Below are 15,631 nucleotides of genomic sequence, written 5' to 3'. Positions count from 1 at the left end.
ATTTAAAATACCCGGTTTCGGGTATTGGAAAACCTCGGTTCCGGGTTCGGGTATTACCGGGTACAAATCGGGTTTTCGGGTATTACCGGGTACAAATCGGGTCCGGTTCGGGTTCTGGTTTTAGTGCCAAAATGCATACCCTATCCGTACCCTACGGGTAGGGTCGGGTCCGGGTTCGGGTATTAAAAACCCGGGTATTAGAAAAACCGGTTCCGGGTATTTATTTCGGGTCCGGTTCCGGGTTCGGGTTTTTTTTCCACCTATACTATTATGTGATTGTCATACTTTTCGCATAGGCCCAAATAAAAGAAAAATAACCCATATTAATGTTGCAACTTGCAGGCACTTAATACTCATATGGATTTAATTTTATGTGACCCACATATTTTCACAGCCCACGTAATTTGTGTGGCTGGCCGAAACAAAGAATGCAGACCAAGGATGTATGCGGCCCACTTTGCATTTTGGAATCACAAATTTAATTCTTATGAGCAATTGGAAAAACACATACATTGGTCCGAGATAACAAGTACTCAGTTATGTTTTCACTGGAAACAAGTAATATATTTCAATTTATTTCGGTTCATCCGAAACAACTTAATTAGTTCAGATTAGACGAGTAAATGTTCAAAATCTCATTAAAACAAAGTAAGATACGTAGTATTCTTAGCACTTGGTAGCAAGATCCAAGAGGAAGCGCCGTGGTTGGGGTCGATCTTATCATGCGTGGTGTTGTAATATATGCGGAGTTTGTAAAAACTCAACATAATTTAGGCAATCATTAACCAAATGATATATTAACTGAAATTCTTGTGCACATGTCGGCTAAGTCCGCCTAAAATCTTTCATGTTAAAATACCCCATTTAATATGATATTAGGTGCTTAACTCAATTTAGAAAGTTTAACATCTAAAGTTTGAAATACATTAATAACAACATTTCAATGTGTGTGTTCATACCTGAAAGTTAAGGAGGTTGAAATTTAACATCTTAATAGGCTTTTCTTTTCTTTCTTTTTTGTTTGTTTGGAAAAACTGCATATGCATGTAAAAAAGGAAAAGAGATATCTATGTGAGCAACTATGATATGCTTATGAATGATTAGGACACAGTGCCAGTAAAAGATAGTGTCAAGTAAGAACATTCAAGTGTGTAAACATGTGTGTATATTATCACTAAGTATTCACTTCTATTAGCAAGGGTTCTATTCATTGTGACATCCCAATATTCGTTATTTGGAATTTGTAATATACTTAGATGAAGTTCAATTGTCACAATATTTCATTTTTGCATAAGTTTGTTATTTGTTGTTAATTTGTTAAAGTTAAGGAAAATGTTGGAGAATTGTTAGATATATTCTAGTGTGATTGGATTAACTTGTCATTTGTCAACCAATGTAAATCATCATATACATTAAACAAGTTTGGTGGTGCGAAGGGCACACTTGTTTGAGTTTATTATGATGTTATGGGTGAAGCCCCTAAAGAACGAAGGTTCCACAGGGGCAGCGCCCCTGTTGCAAGGTCCAATGGGCAACGTCCCAAGGTGGGGTTTAAAATTCATTAAATAATGAAATTTTAGATTTTGTCACATATGTAAAATAAGTGCTATTAATAGAGAAACCCTAATTTAAATAGGTAACTGCTATCTACGTTTTCTGCATCCATTTCTTGTAATACGATTCCTCAATCAATTGGTCATTTACGCTTTGTTTTATAGTTCTCTAGATTACCAAGTTCTTGTCAAATTAATGAGTTTTATCCTATTGAGTTTAATTTTAGGTGAACGATAGAAATAATTAAATCTAAAAGTGTCTTACACGACTCTCAAAGTATCCAAGTGTTTGCCATGAAATTCCCAACATAAAATTACTCGTCCATGGGCGGGGCATCATAAATGGTGGCGTGCCTGATTGATGCTAACCGTAGTCATAAATTCCAATTCATTTATAATTGTTTTGTTAATTAAATTCATTACAAATTCCAAGTTTTTCTCTATATTCCAATCCATTTAAATGCAAAATCCATTCCCTTAGGTACTCAACTAAACCCTTGACTTGATTCTTTGATTCCGTAGTTGATATTGGAATATCTTCAAGAGTAGTTGTACTTGTTTTTTTAACCATGTGTTGAAGTACGCTTTAATATATTTTTATCCCATTAGCCAAAAAATAATACTTCAATAATCCTCGAATCTTCTTATATTATAAAACTGGAAGTTTATAAAGTTATCCAAACCAACATGTAACAAAAGACAACAAAAGGAAACCTTGTCGAAAGCACACATGATATACCAACCTAGACGCCAACATGGACTTCCCTCTACATTAATATTTAAATCATTTCACAGTCAATCATATTTGGCGGCATGAACCTTCACTCCATCTTCCTCAATCCTCACTTCAACACCTTATAACCTTCAAACCACCATTACCATTTCTGTCAATCGCTTCACAAACAAACTAATTAACCACAATGGAAATTGCTCCAGCTATTGATTTCAACTTCAACACTTACTATACTAGTGCTCCATCAAGTCCCACTCGACTTAATGACTTGTATTGTGAATTTGACGAGCTATTGATTGCTGCTGCAGGTTATACCCGGTCTAGTTCTCCGGCTGCTGTTCCCTTTGCATGGGAAGAAAAACCCGGTGTCCCTAAACCGCCTGCGAACGTATTCGAAGGCGAAGATGATGATTTCTCATTCGATGTGAGTTGTGGCTTTGGTGGTGACTCGGTTTCAGCTGAAGAGTTATTCCAAGGTGGTGTAATTAAGGCGATTAATGATTCTTCTATACAAAAAGAAAGAGGAAGAGAGAGAGGGTTTTCGAGTTCTCGAATTCATTCAAGAAGTCGAAGAACAAGATCTTTGTCTCCACTTGGGGTTTCGAATTATTCTAGGGAACAACCTATGACTAGGGAGACGAAAGCCTCAACGAATGTCGTGTGTTTGACAGAAAGCGTGTCGAAAAGATGGAGTTTTATGGATTTGTTTTTGTTTAGAAGTGCTTCGGATGGGAGATCAATGGAAAAAGACCCTTTGAAGAAGTACTCGGCTGCTGGCCGGAAAAACGTACAGGATTTTCGGAATTCGAGTGAATCAGGATCGGTTTCGAAGAGAAGGGGACGGGTGTCGGCTCACGAGCTTCATTATAACTTGAACCGTGCAAATTCGAATGAGATGAAGAAGAAAACAAACTTGCCATATAAGCATGGTATTCTAGGGGGATTGTCATTCAGTTCTTAAAAAAGATGTGTTAGTGTATAATGTATAGATTAAGGAGTAAGATTAATGAGTGTGTTTTAAGGATAAAATAATTTAGTGACCAACTTTAAGTACCTACTCAAAAGGGGTCTAAAGTTTGAGTTTGTTCATTGTTGTTGAAGGAAAAGAAGATTTAGATTGATAGATCAACTATTGTGAAAAAGTCTTGCTATTAGGGATGGTTATACATAAATTTGTTTTTAGCTAATAGTATGTACAAATGTAGATGAAAAGCATTTAAGATATGGATTTTATCAATAATACTATCCTAGGGTTTTGAATAAGATTGTTCTTGTACACATTAGTTTCATATATATATATATATATATATATATATATATATAGCTTATATAAAATATATAGTCAAATAAAATGTGTGCGCAACCCTGTGAAATTCAAGAAGTCACGGTATCCAAGTTTAGATAAAACTCTTATTTTAACTTTTAAGAATAAATTATAATTTATATTGATTAAAAACACTTTTTATATATACATATTACATCCTTGAGCCATGTGTCTTAATTAATGTATAACGTAAGAGCATTCTCATCCCACCCCTCTTTTTATGTAATGGGTGTTTTTATAATTTAGTGAGTGATTTAGTGTGTTGTGAGTGAAGAGTTTTTATATTTTAGAGAAAGTAGTGATTTTTCTATATATTTGAAAAGTTACTGTTCATCCCCTATAATTTTTTAATATATTTTGAAAGTGGTTGTGAGTGAAGGAAAGAGAAAAGGTAATGATAAAATGTATAAAAAATATTATTTAATTGAAATGGAGAGAGAAAATATAGTGAGTTTTAGTGTAATTTTTGGTTTAGGGATAGGGGGTGGGATTAGAATGCTCTAAGAGCACTCACCCGCCAAAACTACAAAAACGTCACATCAGATTCTAAAGTTTTCTTAGAACCTTTAAATTTTTTCAGCAACAAACCTCTATAAACTTTTTTAAAAAATTATTAAAATTGTATTTATAATGTGTGTATGTATGTATATGTATGTTGTGTGTGTGAGAGAGAGAGAGAGAGATAGTGCCCCCCACTTCCCGTCTATCTTCTCGTTTGTAGTCTCAAAGTTACACTACAAACTTCACCAACAACCCCCCACCCCACCCCACAATGCTACTGTTTGCCACCTTCTCTCGTGCATCCTTGGCACCTCACTTGAATAAGCATTCACAATGCTAATCATACTAAGTCATACGGTTGATTAATAATGCATATAAATATTATATGCTGTAATATACTATTACAAGGAGGCTCAGACAATGGACATTGAAATATTATATTTAAATTAAACCAATCCATTTATATTTGTTTAACTAGTCTATGGATTGATTGCAGTGAGGAACTTTCCACGCTTTTGTAGACATCAATATAAAATTTAAATCTTGCCACGTACATGACCTTTTATATTCACATGTTTTTTAATAAAAGAATATATATCACGTGAATTAAATAAAAAAGCATTAAAACTTTGAGAATCCAAAAGTAATATATGATAGTTTTTTTCCACAAATGAATACATTAAATGAATGCGAAGTAAAACAAGTTTTTAGATCGGATTCATTCCAGCTGTTCGCGGTTGACTTTGTGAATAAGTGGGTTCTTGGACCAAAGGTCAGGCAATGTTAACGAATTAGCAGAAATTAACTATATTGAATAACATTGAAAAATATGAACTCAACACAGATTATGAACTGTAACAATAACATAATGAAATTCCAAATTGAATTAGGGCCAAGACAACTTTATTTGTTACAAAAGTAATGAAAGAAACGAGAAGTAACCCCCCCCCCCCCCCCCCCCCCCCTCCTTGAAGTTTATTCCCATAGTGACCTTTTACCCGGAGTAGTAAAATTACTTGTGGTACAACATTTAGAAAAACCAACACTTCATCCGTTGTACACAACTCCTACTATGAACACACTCTTTACATAGTACACTAAACTACCTCGGAGAGAAAGTCAGAAAACTCCTTTGTAGTAGCTGCTCCGGATAGCCCATGCTTAGTTTATAAACAAGATGTTTAAGTATGAATTAAACTAAGCACCACATCCAATAGACCTGTACCAACTGGTATATATGCTTATGATTACTTTGGCATATACATTGTGTGAATAACTTGGGTTCTTATTCTGTGTTGGGTATTTTACAATAACGGGGATAATGGACAACTGTGGTTGATTTAGGGGTTAACTAGTTTCATTTATGGTGTAGTCATAATAATGAGGAGTTGTTCTAAGAGTTGAGAGACTCTTAATTGGACAAGTTACACAAGGAGAAGTGAGGCATAACTTGTGCTAAGAATGGAGTTAGCAGACCCATAACCAGTAGTCAAAGATGTCACAATGAGTCATTTCATGTGATAACAAGCATAGCCGTTTGGCCCAGTTATCAGATGCGAAATCCTTGATTTAAAGCTCCGAATTCGTCATCGCGATTTTTCTCCAATTTAGTTAATTTTCGGTACTTTGATTTTCAGCATAAAAGACGTAAAATATTGATTACTTTAATTAGTATAATTTATGCATCTATTTATGACAAGTGTCTTTTATGTAAAGACACATTGGGGAGGTCTACCAAATATTCAATTTGTGGTATTTGTTTAAGTTATCGTTCGCCGTCTAACTTTTACGTACATTTTCATCACGTACAATTTCATTGTTTTTCGTGCCATCTAGATTAAGAATACACCTTGATACAATAGTGTTGTTCTTTCCTCCAGTTTACTCAACTCAGAAGGTTACATTGTTATATAAAGAGTAGCTAATTATGACAGTTTTTAGGTTTTGTAAACATGTTAAGGGAAGCAGTATAAATGTTTTTCCGCTATTTATGATAACGATAAAAAAAATTTATATGCATTTCATAATAATGGTTGTTGTGGTCGTTTTAAAACTAGAAACCAAAGCCCACTTGTAATGTGCCTAAATGCTCAATTGTGAAAAAATAAAGAAGAAAATTAAATGCAAGCAACCATATTATTGATTGATCTTACTTAATTTAAAACTATTTCTTTTATAAGAATAAAACAGAAATAAAATATGTATCATAATCAAAATTAATTGTAAGTAGAAAGTAAAGACGAAGTTACTCGGTGTAACAAAAATTCAACACAAGATTATGTGTTATTGCACAAAAGGTGTGCTCATATATGTAGTTCTTAGGCCTTCATGTTGACCATTTGGCTGGCCACTTTTTTAACGAGGGCATTTAAACCATCGTCATTTTATAGTTTCATCATCATTGTCATCATCATCATCATCATTGTATTCAGTATATCCCACCAATAGCAAAGCTATGGTAGGGTCTGAGAAGGGTAAGATGTAGACAGCCTTACCTCTATCCCATAGAGATAGAGAGGCTGCTTCCGGTGAGATCCCCGGCTCGATAGTGGTTTTGCATCAAGCCATGGACATAAGGCACACAACACTCAATCATCGGGACACCGGCTGATCGGTGCATGTACCTTTGTCTTTCGGCTATCAACGCCACCACATGATGCTTGATTAACCTTCACCACTTTTAACGTTATTTTCACGAGATTAGTAAAATAACGTCAAAATTAGTGCAATTTCACTTTTGCCCACCCGATGGTTCACACATATATACATTATATGCACGCACTATAACCCCTAAACCATTTAGAACAAATGCAAGAAAAATCTATCGCAACCCAAAAAGAGGTACACACTAGCATATGCTATGAAATAAATGGTCCATTGGTACAACTTTCTTTAATTGTGTAACCTTTAAACAGCATGATTCAAGAACCACCCATCACACTTGTGTACAGAATCACTTGCTTTTGAATATGAAAGAACAATAGGAGATGCCCCCACTGCTTTAAAAGTAGAAGACATCACTTTTTGTTCTTTGCTTCAATTGGAGGTCACATTTCTCCAAGGACCACTTCTATTTTCCCTTTCTTCTCTCCTTTTGCCATTAATTATACACACACACATGTATATCCGAAGAGATTTTATATATTACAGCAAGAACAAAAAAAATTAGAATTGACCATTTATTTTTGAGATATTTTTTAATGTATAAATGTAACGATTAAAGAAAAATAAATTAGTTTGGTTGTTCATTTATATATATAACATACACATGCTAGGTAATGTAGCATGCACGTGTGTAGGTAAACGATACAAAATTGAAACATACATGAAGAAATTCGTTTGATGATTTCTATATACATAACCTACACACATGTATGCAAGAAGAATAATTAGAAATATGAATCAATTATCAAAATTAAAAGATTAGTTATATTTCTTGTCATTGCAATAATTTATTAGTTTGATGATTTCTATATGCATAACCTACACACATGTGTGTTCTGCAATATAAAAGTTTCTGCCAAAAGAGGGCCTGTGAATAAGACTGTAATTCCATTGTATGCATTCAATGCATGCATTCTTGTTACAAAATAATGAAAAATACTTACAAAGGATTAAATGGATCATATATATCTACTTCCATTATGTATAACAATTTGTGTACATATCTATAACTCAAGAATCTTTAAAACATCAACCCTCGAAAAAGAAAAGATTTTATTTATGCAAAAGGTACCTAAAACGAAATTCGTAAGGGATTACCCGAACACAATGCGAAAGTGGTACACTTTTATTTCTCTCAAGGCACTTCATTGCTTCTTTTCCAATATTATTTGGTAATTGAAGGCACACCCAATCTAGCAATGACTCCATATCTTTAGCAAAATCAAGCATATACCAATCCAATAGTTTTGGAACCGCAACCATTTTGTTTGAAGGTGAGATCGCGACTGCAGCTTGTAAATAATCTTTCTTCGCGACTTCAAGCTCGCTTTCGACTTGAGATCCCGTGTAGATTCTCACCTTTAAGTTTTAGATCATGGGTATGAATCAGTTTTTGTATTTGCTTTAAGTTTGATAAATTTATTGTATAATAAAAGGTAACAAACAGTGGTCTAAATTTTATTTTAGGCCATAACACCATCAATGTTTTATATTTATAGATGAAAATGTCAGACTATACTTGGTTAAAAAATTATGCAATTAACCGTAAAACATAAAAGATCAAAAACTTTTATCTTAAATGTTTATGTATCAAGAATATATTTTTATTAAACATTAACTACAACTTACAGCTGGGGAGGACCAGCTTCCACATGAGAGAGCAAATGTTACTAACGGTTCTGATAATTCCAACCCGAACACGCTTCTTGCAGTTATCTCATCATTCTTTACACCCTTTGCAAATGTCTAAATCAAGAAATTATAAATATCAACTGTTAGTGAAAAGTATTCAGATCACAAAAGAATTTTTTTTTTTAATTTTACTTACGTATTTTGAATGATAAGGGAGCCTCAATATGAAATGTTCGATGGTGATCGCGCTTAAATAATGGCCTCCAACATTAATCGTCGCCTGAAGAGTAAAGAATATAATCATACGAAAAAAAAATTTATACATTTGAATTTTATAAATGGGTTTGATATTACAATACCTTTTGCATTAGTTGAACAACCATCTCTGGACTTTCTGGTATTCCATGTTCAAGAAATGCCTGATAAATTGATAATTAATTAATTAGCATGATTCAAATAAACTTGATACTAAATTTTCTCAAAACTTTAAACAACTATGAAAGTCTTTTAACACTTACATTCATCATGCAAGAGTTATAAATGTTGATCCAGAAAGCAAGCTTTTCTTGGTGAGTGAGACTCGTTAAATCGACTGATGCAAGTTTCCCAAGCAGGAGCCTAACATGAATTCACGGTTTTAGCTTAAACAGGTTTGGGTCAATTTCTGGTCAAACCCATGAACACTTTAGCTAACGAGTTTACCCGTTTTATAGGTTAAAATTATTAGTTTCACTATAAAATGTGTTTCATTAATGAATTAAACTCGTTGATTATTTTATGTCAAAATTTAAAAGTCAAAAAGTTATACATAATTGTTTTACACCAATTTGTTTTGTGGATGTACATTTGTAATTTTAGAGTATCAATGCAGAAGGAAAAATTTTTGGTCGAACCCACAAACAATTTACCTAAACAGGTTGAACCATTTAACCTGTTGATTTTTTTTTTTTCATTCCTGTTAAAAATAAGATTTTTTGCATCATAAGTTAAACTAGTTAGCAATTTTATACCAAAATTTAGAAGTTAGAAAGATATTGACATAGGGTTCTATATTTTGAACGTAATTGTTTCTCACTCATATATATATTTTGTTTGTACATTTGTAATTTTAAAGTAAATTTAAAAACTGAAAACTGTCGTGTTCATGTCAAATTTTCAGGTTCGGGTCGGGCTTGACTCGGAAATTTATGACACGACATGAACCTAACACGAAATTCGCGGGTTTAGGTTTAGTCTAAACAGTTTCAAGTTAGTTTCTTGTTGACGCGTGAACACTTTAGCTAAACGAGTTGACCCCTTTAAATTCATTTAAAAATGTTCTTTATATCACAAATAAAACTTGTTGGCAATTTTATGCCAAATTTTAAAAGTTGAAAAAGATACTGACGTCAAATGTTACGGTTTACACGTAACTGTTTTCCAATCATCTGTATTTCTAGCTGTACATATATAATTTTAGAGTATACATGTGTGAAAAAAAAAGTTAAAAATTAAAAAATCGTTGTGTTTGTGTCAACCTGCGAATACTCGGGTTGGGTTTGACCCCCATCAACCCTCGAACACAACCCGTTTAGCATCTCCTAATTAAAATGATATAGAGAATGAAATTAGTAAAGAACTTGAAATTACTAAAAACTTACTTTAATCTTTGTACTAAAAACACCGAATTTGTCGTTCGGTTTTTGTTGATGGAGGTTGCTTCAATAACATAAAAATTTTTATACGGGCCGATGTCTCGTTTCTCAAATTCAGAACATATGTCATAAGGATCCCTAAACTCGGTTTCTTTGAAGGTTACACTTGTTGTCAATGATGGGGGCATTTCGGTCATACTTTTACTCCTTGTTGAACTCATTCGCACGAAAATGTTCATCAAGCATTTTAAAATGCTTTCAGAAATCTTGTTTGGATCATCATCTCCCAATAATAATCGTTTTTCTTGAATTAAATTAGTTCTTCCATTTATATTTGCACCCTCCATTGTTGTACCTTCAAACTGTTTATTTCAAGAATTTTGAACATAAATAAAATTAGATTAATTACACGGATGGACCCTATAGTATGTCAAGATTATAGTTTTGGTCTCCAAGTTTGAAATATTACACTATTAGGCCAATAGTTTGCATAAATATTACACGTCTAGTCCCTAAAATGGATGGAGGTTAACTTTTCTGTCAATTTATAAAAATGACTGGTATACTATTAATATTTTTTTAAAAATCACCTGAATACCCTTACATAATTTTTTTTTAAATAAAAAAAAGGTTTGCATGGGCCCACCCCTTTTAAATTAAAAAAAAAACTACATGTTAAGGGTATTTTGGTCATTTCGCACTCACATAATAGCAAAACTTAACGTCCATTCATTTTACAAATAGTTTTGCATAAATATATCACGTCAAATCGCTAAAAGTGATGAGGTTAACTTTTAAATACAACCAGAATACCTTTACATTAAAAATTTAAGAACAATAATTTTTCATAGGCCCACCCTGGTATTTTGGTCATTTTGCATTCACTTAACAATAAAAGTATAAAACCTAACGTGCATCCGTTTTAGGGACCATACATGATATTATTGTGCAAACTGTTCGTCTAAATGAGTAATTTCTCAAACTTGTGCAATTAATTTATAAATTTTTTTTAACTAACATCACCTGTAACTTTTTAGGAGCTAAATGTTTCCCGGGTGATTTGGGATTAAGGGCCGATCTTCTTGTTAATGCATCAACGGTTTGACATTTTTGATTTGGCGAACGATGCTTGTTCTTAGTGACATTTGATGATTGATTCTCTTTTGCTACCAAGATTATCAAACAAAGATAAAAATTAGACATTTTTACTAGTTAGTTGTCTTTCGAGAATGTTTAGGTCTGTTCACGAACTGTACAAAAATCCCATTTGGTTAATCAAATAAACGAACACAAACATAGGCATTGTTTGTTCAATCGTGTTCATGAACGTTTGGTAATGTGTTTGTTCGTTACGTCTGTTTGTTTTTGTTTATACTATCAAATTAATATTTCATTCAGTATGTATTCGTGAGCTATCCGTTTATCCGATAAAATTTTAACCAAACGAACACAGACACAAATAGGGTATCATTCAGTTCGGTTTGGTCCTTGAACAATAGTAACTACCTGAAAAAATAGGTGGAGATGCATCCGTCTCGATTTGAGGTGCTAAATTGGAAACCTTGTTTTGACCATTTGTTGAGTCTTGAAAATCAGTTGAATTTTCAAGATTTCTTTTTGATGATGAAATATACACTGCTTCATGATATAAACCTTGCCTAAAATGAACCACTTGCTCTTCAAGCCTAACAACTTCTTCTTCCAAAACCGCAACTTCTGCTAGAAGCTCCAATGTCTGTCAATTATCACACTAAAATCACAATTTATTTTTATAAAAAGATAGATAATATTATCATTTTGATCAAAGTAGTTACAGAAGGCGGTAGATATGGAGGCAAGCGCGGTAGAGCTCCTAATGGTCTAGTAAACGCGCGTTCTAAAGCGCGATGAACATTCTCTTCTTGTCTAAGTCTCTTTTTTAGCTTATCCACCTGAAATAAATTTAAAAAAAAATATTTTTTAAGAATTAAATCCCTACTAAGAAAATATCATCAAAGAATTAAAGGAAAGTCAAAGGTGAAAGCAATGTACATCTTGTTGCAATGCTATTTTTCTCTCCCTTATTGAGCCTCTTCTGATGTAAATGCTGGTACTTGTGCTTGTCTTTTCACCCTCCATTTGCATTTGCAAATCAGTCTTTTATTGATATTTATAAAGAAATAAAGTAAATAAAGAAGATTTCAGTCGGATTCAACAAGAAAAGAATCAAAACTTGATAAAGAAAGCCACTCAGGCATTTCATCAAACACCTTATGTGGATAAGATTTAAGTGACCCACTTCAACACAAAAAACCTTTTTTGCTTTTTAATTTCAAAAACCCACATGAGAATTTCATCAAAACAATCACCAATTTGGAAATAATAATAATAAAATAATAAAACAGTTGAAATACCTTTGGGTGTCTGAATGAAGGTTTCATAGACCTTAATTTTGTCTTGACTCTGGTATCCATTATAGATGGTTATTACAATCTAGAGATTATAATGTACAACCACTTGAACATAAATGAAGACTGCAGTGCAGAATGGAAATCACAAAATCAGAAAGTAAAAGAAAACAGAGCATTGAATGAAGAGTGCAGAATCAAACCCACCCAATGAATTCCATTCTGTTTACAGACATTAATTGCAACAGCTTGGCTACCAAAAGCAGAAACTAAAAATTCCAATATTTAACAACATTGAAGTTATGAAGCTAAATTAAATATATAGATATGATATAAAGAAAGAACTGTATATGCTTAACTAAACACCAGATAGAGAGAGAGAGAGAGAGAGAGAGAATGAGAAGAAGAAAGATATTAATTAATAAGATTTGGGGAGTATGTGTTTATGCGCCATGATGGACTTAACGTGAGCACTCCTTTTTTTCAGTGCAATCATTGACGGATCTTTTCTATTTCTAACTTTCTTAGGATTGGAATGCTTAATATTATATTAAAACGTTATCTGTTACGGGCTAACTAAATACTCTAGTTAAAGTATTACGTCAGTGTCACGTAAATTGTAGATTATTAACTAACTAACTAACTAACCATTTAATTAAACTAAAATTAAATAAAAGAAAAAAAGGATTGATTGGTGCATTGAAAGTGAACCCCACCTTATTTAGCCCTTTTAGATGCTAACACGCTAATGAAAATTGGGAATAAAATGGCCTCTTTGTTTGAAGCAGCATGGTGTTTGGGCGTTAAGCTGCCCATATGGCAGCCCCTTGTTGCCCTTAGTTAGCTCACAACGGGTGGTATAACGGATTGGTTTTATACGTTTTTTGAGTGTGAGGATAGTTTCCACAAATGTAAGCTGGTTGTTTACAATACATTTTCTTTTGTCTAATTTTAGATATTGTATATAAATCGCGTATTAAGATGAAATACAATGAAACAATGTAAATTTGTAATCCTTGTATAACAACAATTATGATTATTAGAGTTGATTATAAGAATTATTGATGTGGCGAGTTTACACTAGTGTCTAAGCCAACAACTACTTGAAAGTTGGCATAAATGTCTTCGTCACTAGCCACAGCTTTCATCCATTATTGGTTATATATCATACTTTGATTACCCATTTTAATACAAATAAGCAAATTTATAATTATACAAGTAGTGTAATTAGACTATATATAAAACAATTAATTTATATAATTATACTATTTGTATATATAATTACATTACTTGATTTGTAAGTTTAGTACAGTTTTTGAGAATATATTAGAAAATACATCAAGTATCCTCTCAATTTAATGTTATTTTGTAGGAGTTATGTTCTTAATTTGATAGATGGTACACTATTGTTAATCATCAAATATAGAATAGTAAAACTGATTTTGTGAATAAAGAAATAAACAAATGTATAGTTTTAAAAATAATAAAAGTCAATTTTAATGTCAAAATATTTTTTCAAAAAATAATCCAAAAAAAGTAGTATCATATTATCACTTGCACAAAATGAAGAACTAAGGCCATGGGATATATTTTAACCAATCTTAATTCTACATAAGCTTTATATCACTTATTTTTTTCTCTTTCACTCTGTGTCATTCAAAAGAAAATGGTTTAACCCCTATTTAACACATAATTAATTTAACAAATCAATTAATAATTAATACATAATTAATGCATATTGTTCATTTTAACCCGTTAAAAGCATAACCGGTGGGTCATTTTAACACACTTAACATAAGTGGGGAGTGATTTAATCTATCTTTAAGGTGTCATGTCACTTTAACATATGTATAAGTTAAAGTATACCCCATGACCTAAAGCTTACAAGTTACAACATCTTTGAGATCATTGTTATCCAAATATATTTGATTAAATATTAATGAACAATAAAGATTCATTGGGATCCATCATTATTATAAAATTAAAATGTTAAAATAGACTTTCGTTGTTGGATCCTGAGAGCATTTTATTGCCTTTTAATTAAAATCACGCCACAAAGGAAGGATTCTATGTCAACGATCAAGTACATCAAATATGTTTTTTTTAATTATGGATGAACAAATGGTACTCATATGTACGGTGTATTTTGACACTAGTTTGATGCTTACCTTTAAGGTTTTTTGGATCTGTATTTTTTATACCAATACCAGTACTTTACTGATTTTTCTCTTTCTAAGTATCGTATCAGGTAGTTTCAGTACACGTATATGTACCCATTTTTGAGGATTTTTAGGATTGATGCTTTTAGTATTGGTTCGGTATCAAGCTCATCTCTAATTTTAACTAATTTTAACGTGCGGTTAAGGCAGCAAAAAATAAAATAACTAAATTAATTAATTAATTAATGTGTGGTCAAGGACTTAAGGTCGAGTAAAAGTTGTTTTCACTTATTGCTTATATTAAATAGGTTGAAATTAAATTTCATCTTGTTATAATATATGTAGCATACCATTTCAATTCGGCAACAAAGATCTCTTTTAGAAACTCATTCGACTAATTTTTTTATATATTGTTTGTTAACTAATCATGGACTCAAAAAAATTATATTTGAATTAGTTTGTGTCTTTAATATAAATTTTTTTATAACAAAATGGCACTTGTAATTTCTTATGAGTAATACTTTGAAGAAATATTAGAGTATAATTGAAAACTTTGTTAATATGAGTGAAAGTGTACACTTTGTTCTATATCAATTGATCTATTGGACAGAAATGACATCAACGCATTGCCTTATATTTAGCACATTAATTTAATTTTTATAAGCATAATTGAATTAAATATGCTTTTTTATTTTCAGAAAATGAATTACGTATATATACGGGGACATATATATACGGGGATATGTAATATGCATGTTATACATATGCTATTAAATGCATCCAACCTGCTACATCTTTCATAACACTACTAGAAAACAATGTTAGATGATTTTATTTCCGTCCTAATTCATGACGGGTAGTTTGATTAAAGGGAATCATCATATTGTTTTTACTTTCGTGGTTAATATATACGATTCGTCATAGTTTTTAATTCGTTGTCATCCCATAAGTCTTAACCAAATCAACAAATTAATTATTCATATGCTTTTCAACTAAACTGCATTTGTTGCACATGTATGACGAAAAGGAAGTGCAATATGATGA

General features: G+C 32.2%; 2 protein-coding genes across 5 annotated transcripts; one reads left to right on the top strand and one right to left on the bottom strand.

The window, feature by feature from the left end:
- The first annotated feature begins 2,473 nt into the window (after positions 1–2,473).
- LOC143594730 (uncharacterized) lies at positions 2,474–3,247 on the top strand. The gene has a single exon (XM_077073968.1). It carries the CDS (start codon positions 2,474–2,476, stop codon positions 3,245–3,247), a length of 774 nt encoding a protein of 257 aa, XP_076930083.1.
- Positions 3,248–7,714: 4,467 nt separating this feature from the next.
- LOC143594733 (uncharacterized) lies at positions 7,715–12,816 on the bottom strand. 4 transcript variants are annotated; one of them, XM_077073975.1, is made up of 12 exons: positions 12,636–12,816; positions 12,435–12,554; positions 12,073–12,177; positions 11,856–11,972; positions 11,548–11,776; positions 11,065–11,207; positions 10,048–10,403; positions 8,926–9,025; positions 8,767–8,826; positions 8,604–8,687; positions 8,405–8,509; positions 7,715–8,134 (listed from the first exon to the last, which is right to left on the bottom strand). In XM_077073975.1, exons 2-12 carry the CDS (start codon positions 12,492–12,494, stop codon positions 7,829–7,831), a joined length of 1,665 nt encoding a protein of 554 aa, XP_076930090.1. In that variant the 5' UTR covers positions 12,495–12,554; positions 12,636–12,816; the 3' UTR covers positions 7,715–7,828. The 4 variants fall into 4 exon arrangements, with proteins under 4 accessions (XP_076930090.1, XP_076930089.1, XP_076930087.1 ...); XM_077073974.1 differs by having other exon boundaries at positions 7,717–8,134; positions 8,405–8,521; positions 11,856–11,963; positions 12,636–12,815; XM_077073972.1 differs by having other exon boundaries at positions 7,718–8,134; positions 8,405–8,521; positions 12,636–12,815.
- Positions 12,817–15,631: the final 2,815 nt, after the last annotated feature.

Source organism: Bidens hawaiensis, unplaced genomic scaffold, assembly GCF_021521415.1.
Source record: "Bidens hawaiensis isolate Kalapana, Puna unplaced genomic scaffold, B.hawaiensis_p1.1 tig00044130_1, whole genome shotgun sequence".
NCBI lineage: Eukaryota > Viridiplantae > Streptophyta > Magnoliopsida > Asterales > Asteraceae > Bidens > Bidens hawaiensis.
Note: the sequence above shows the minus strand (reverse complement) of the source record. Positions and strands in the feature narration are given on the sequence as shown.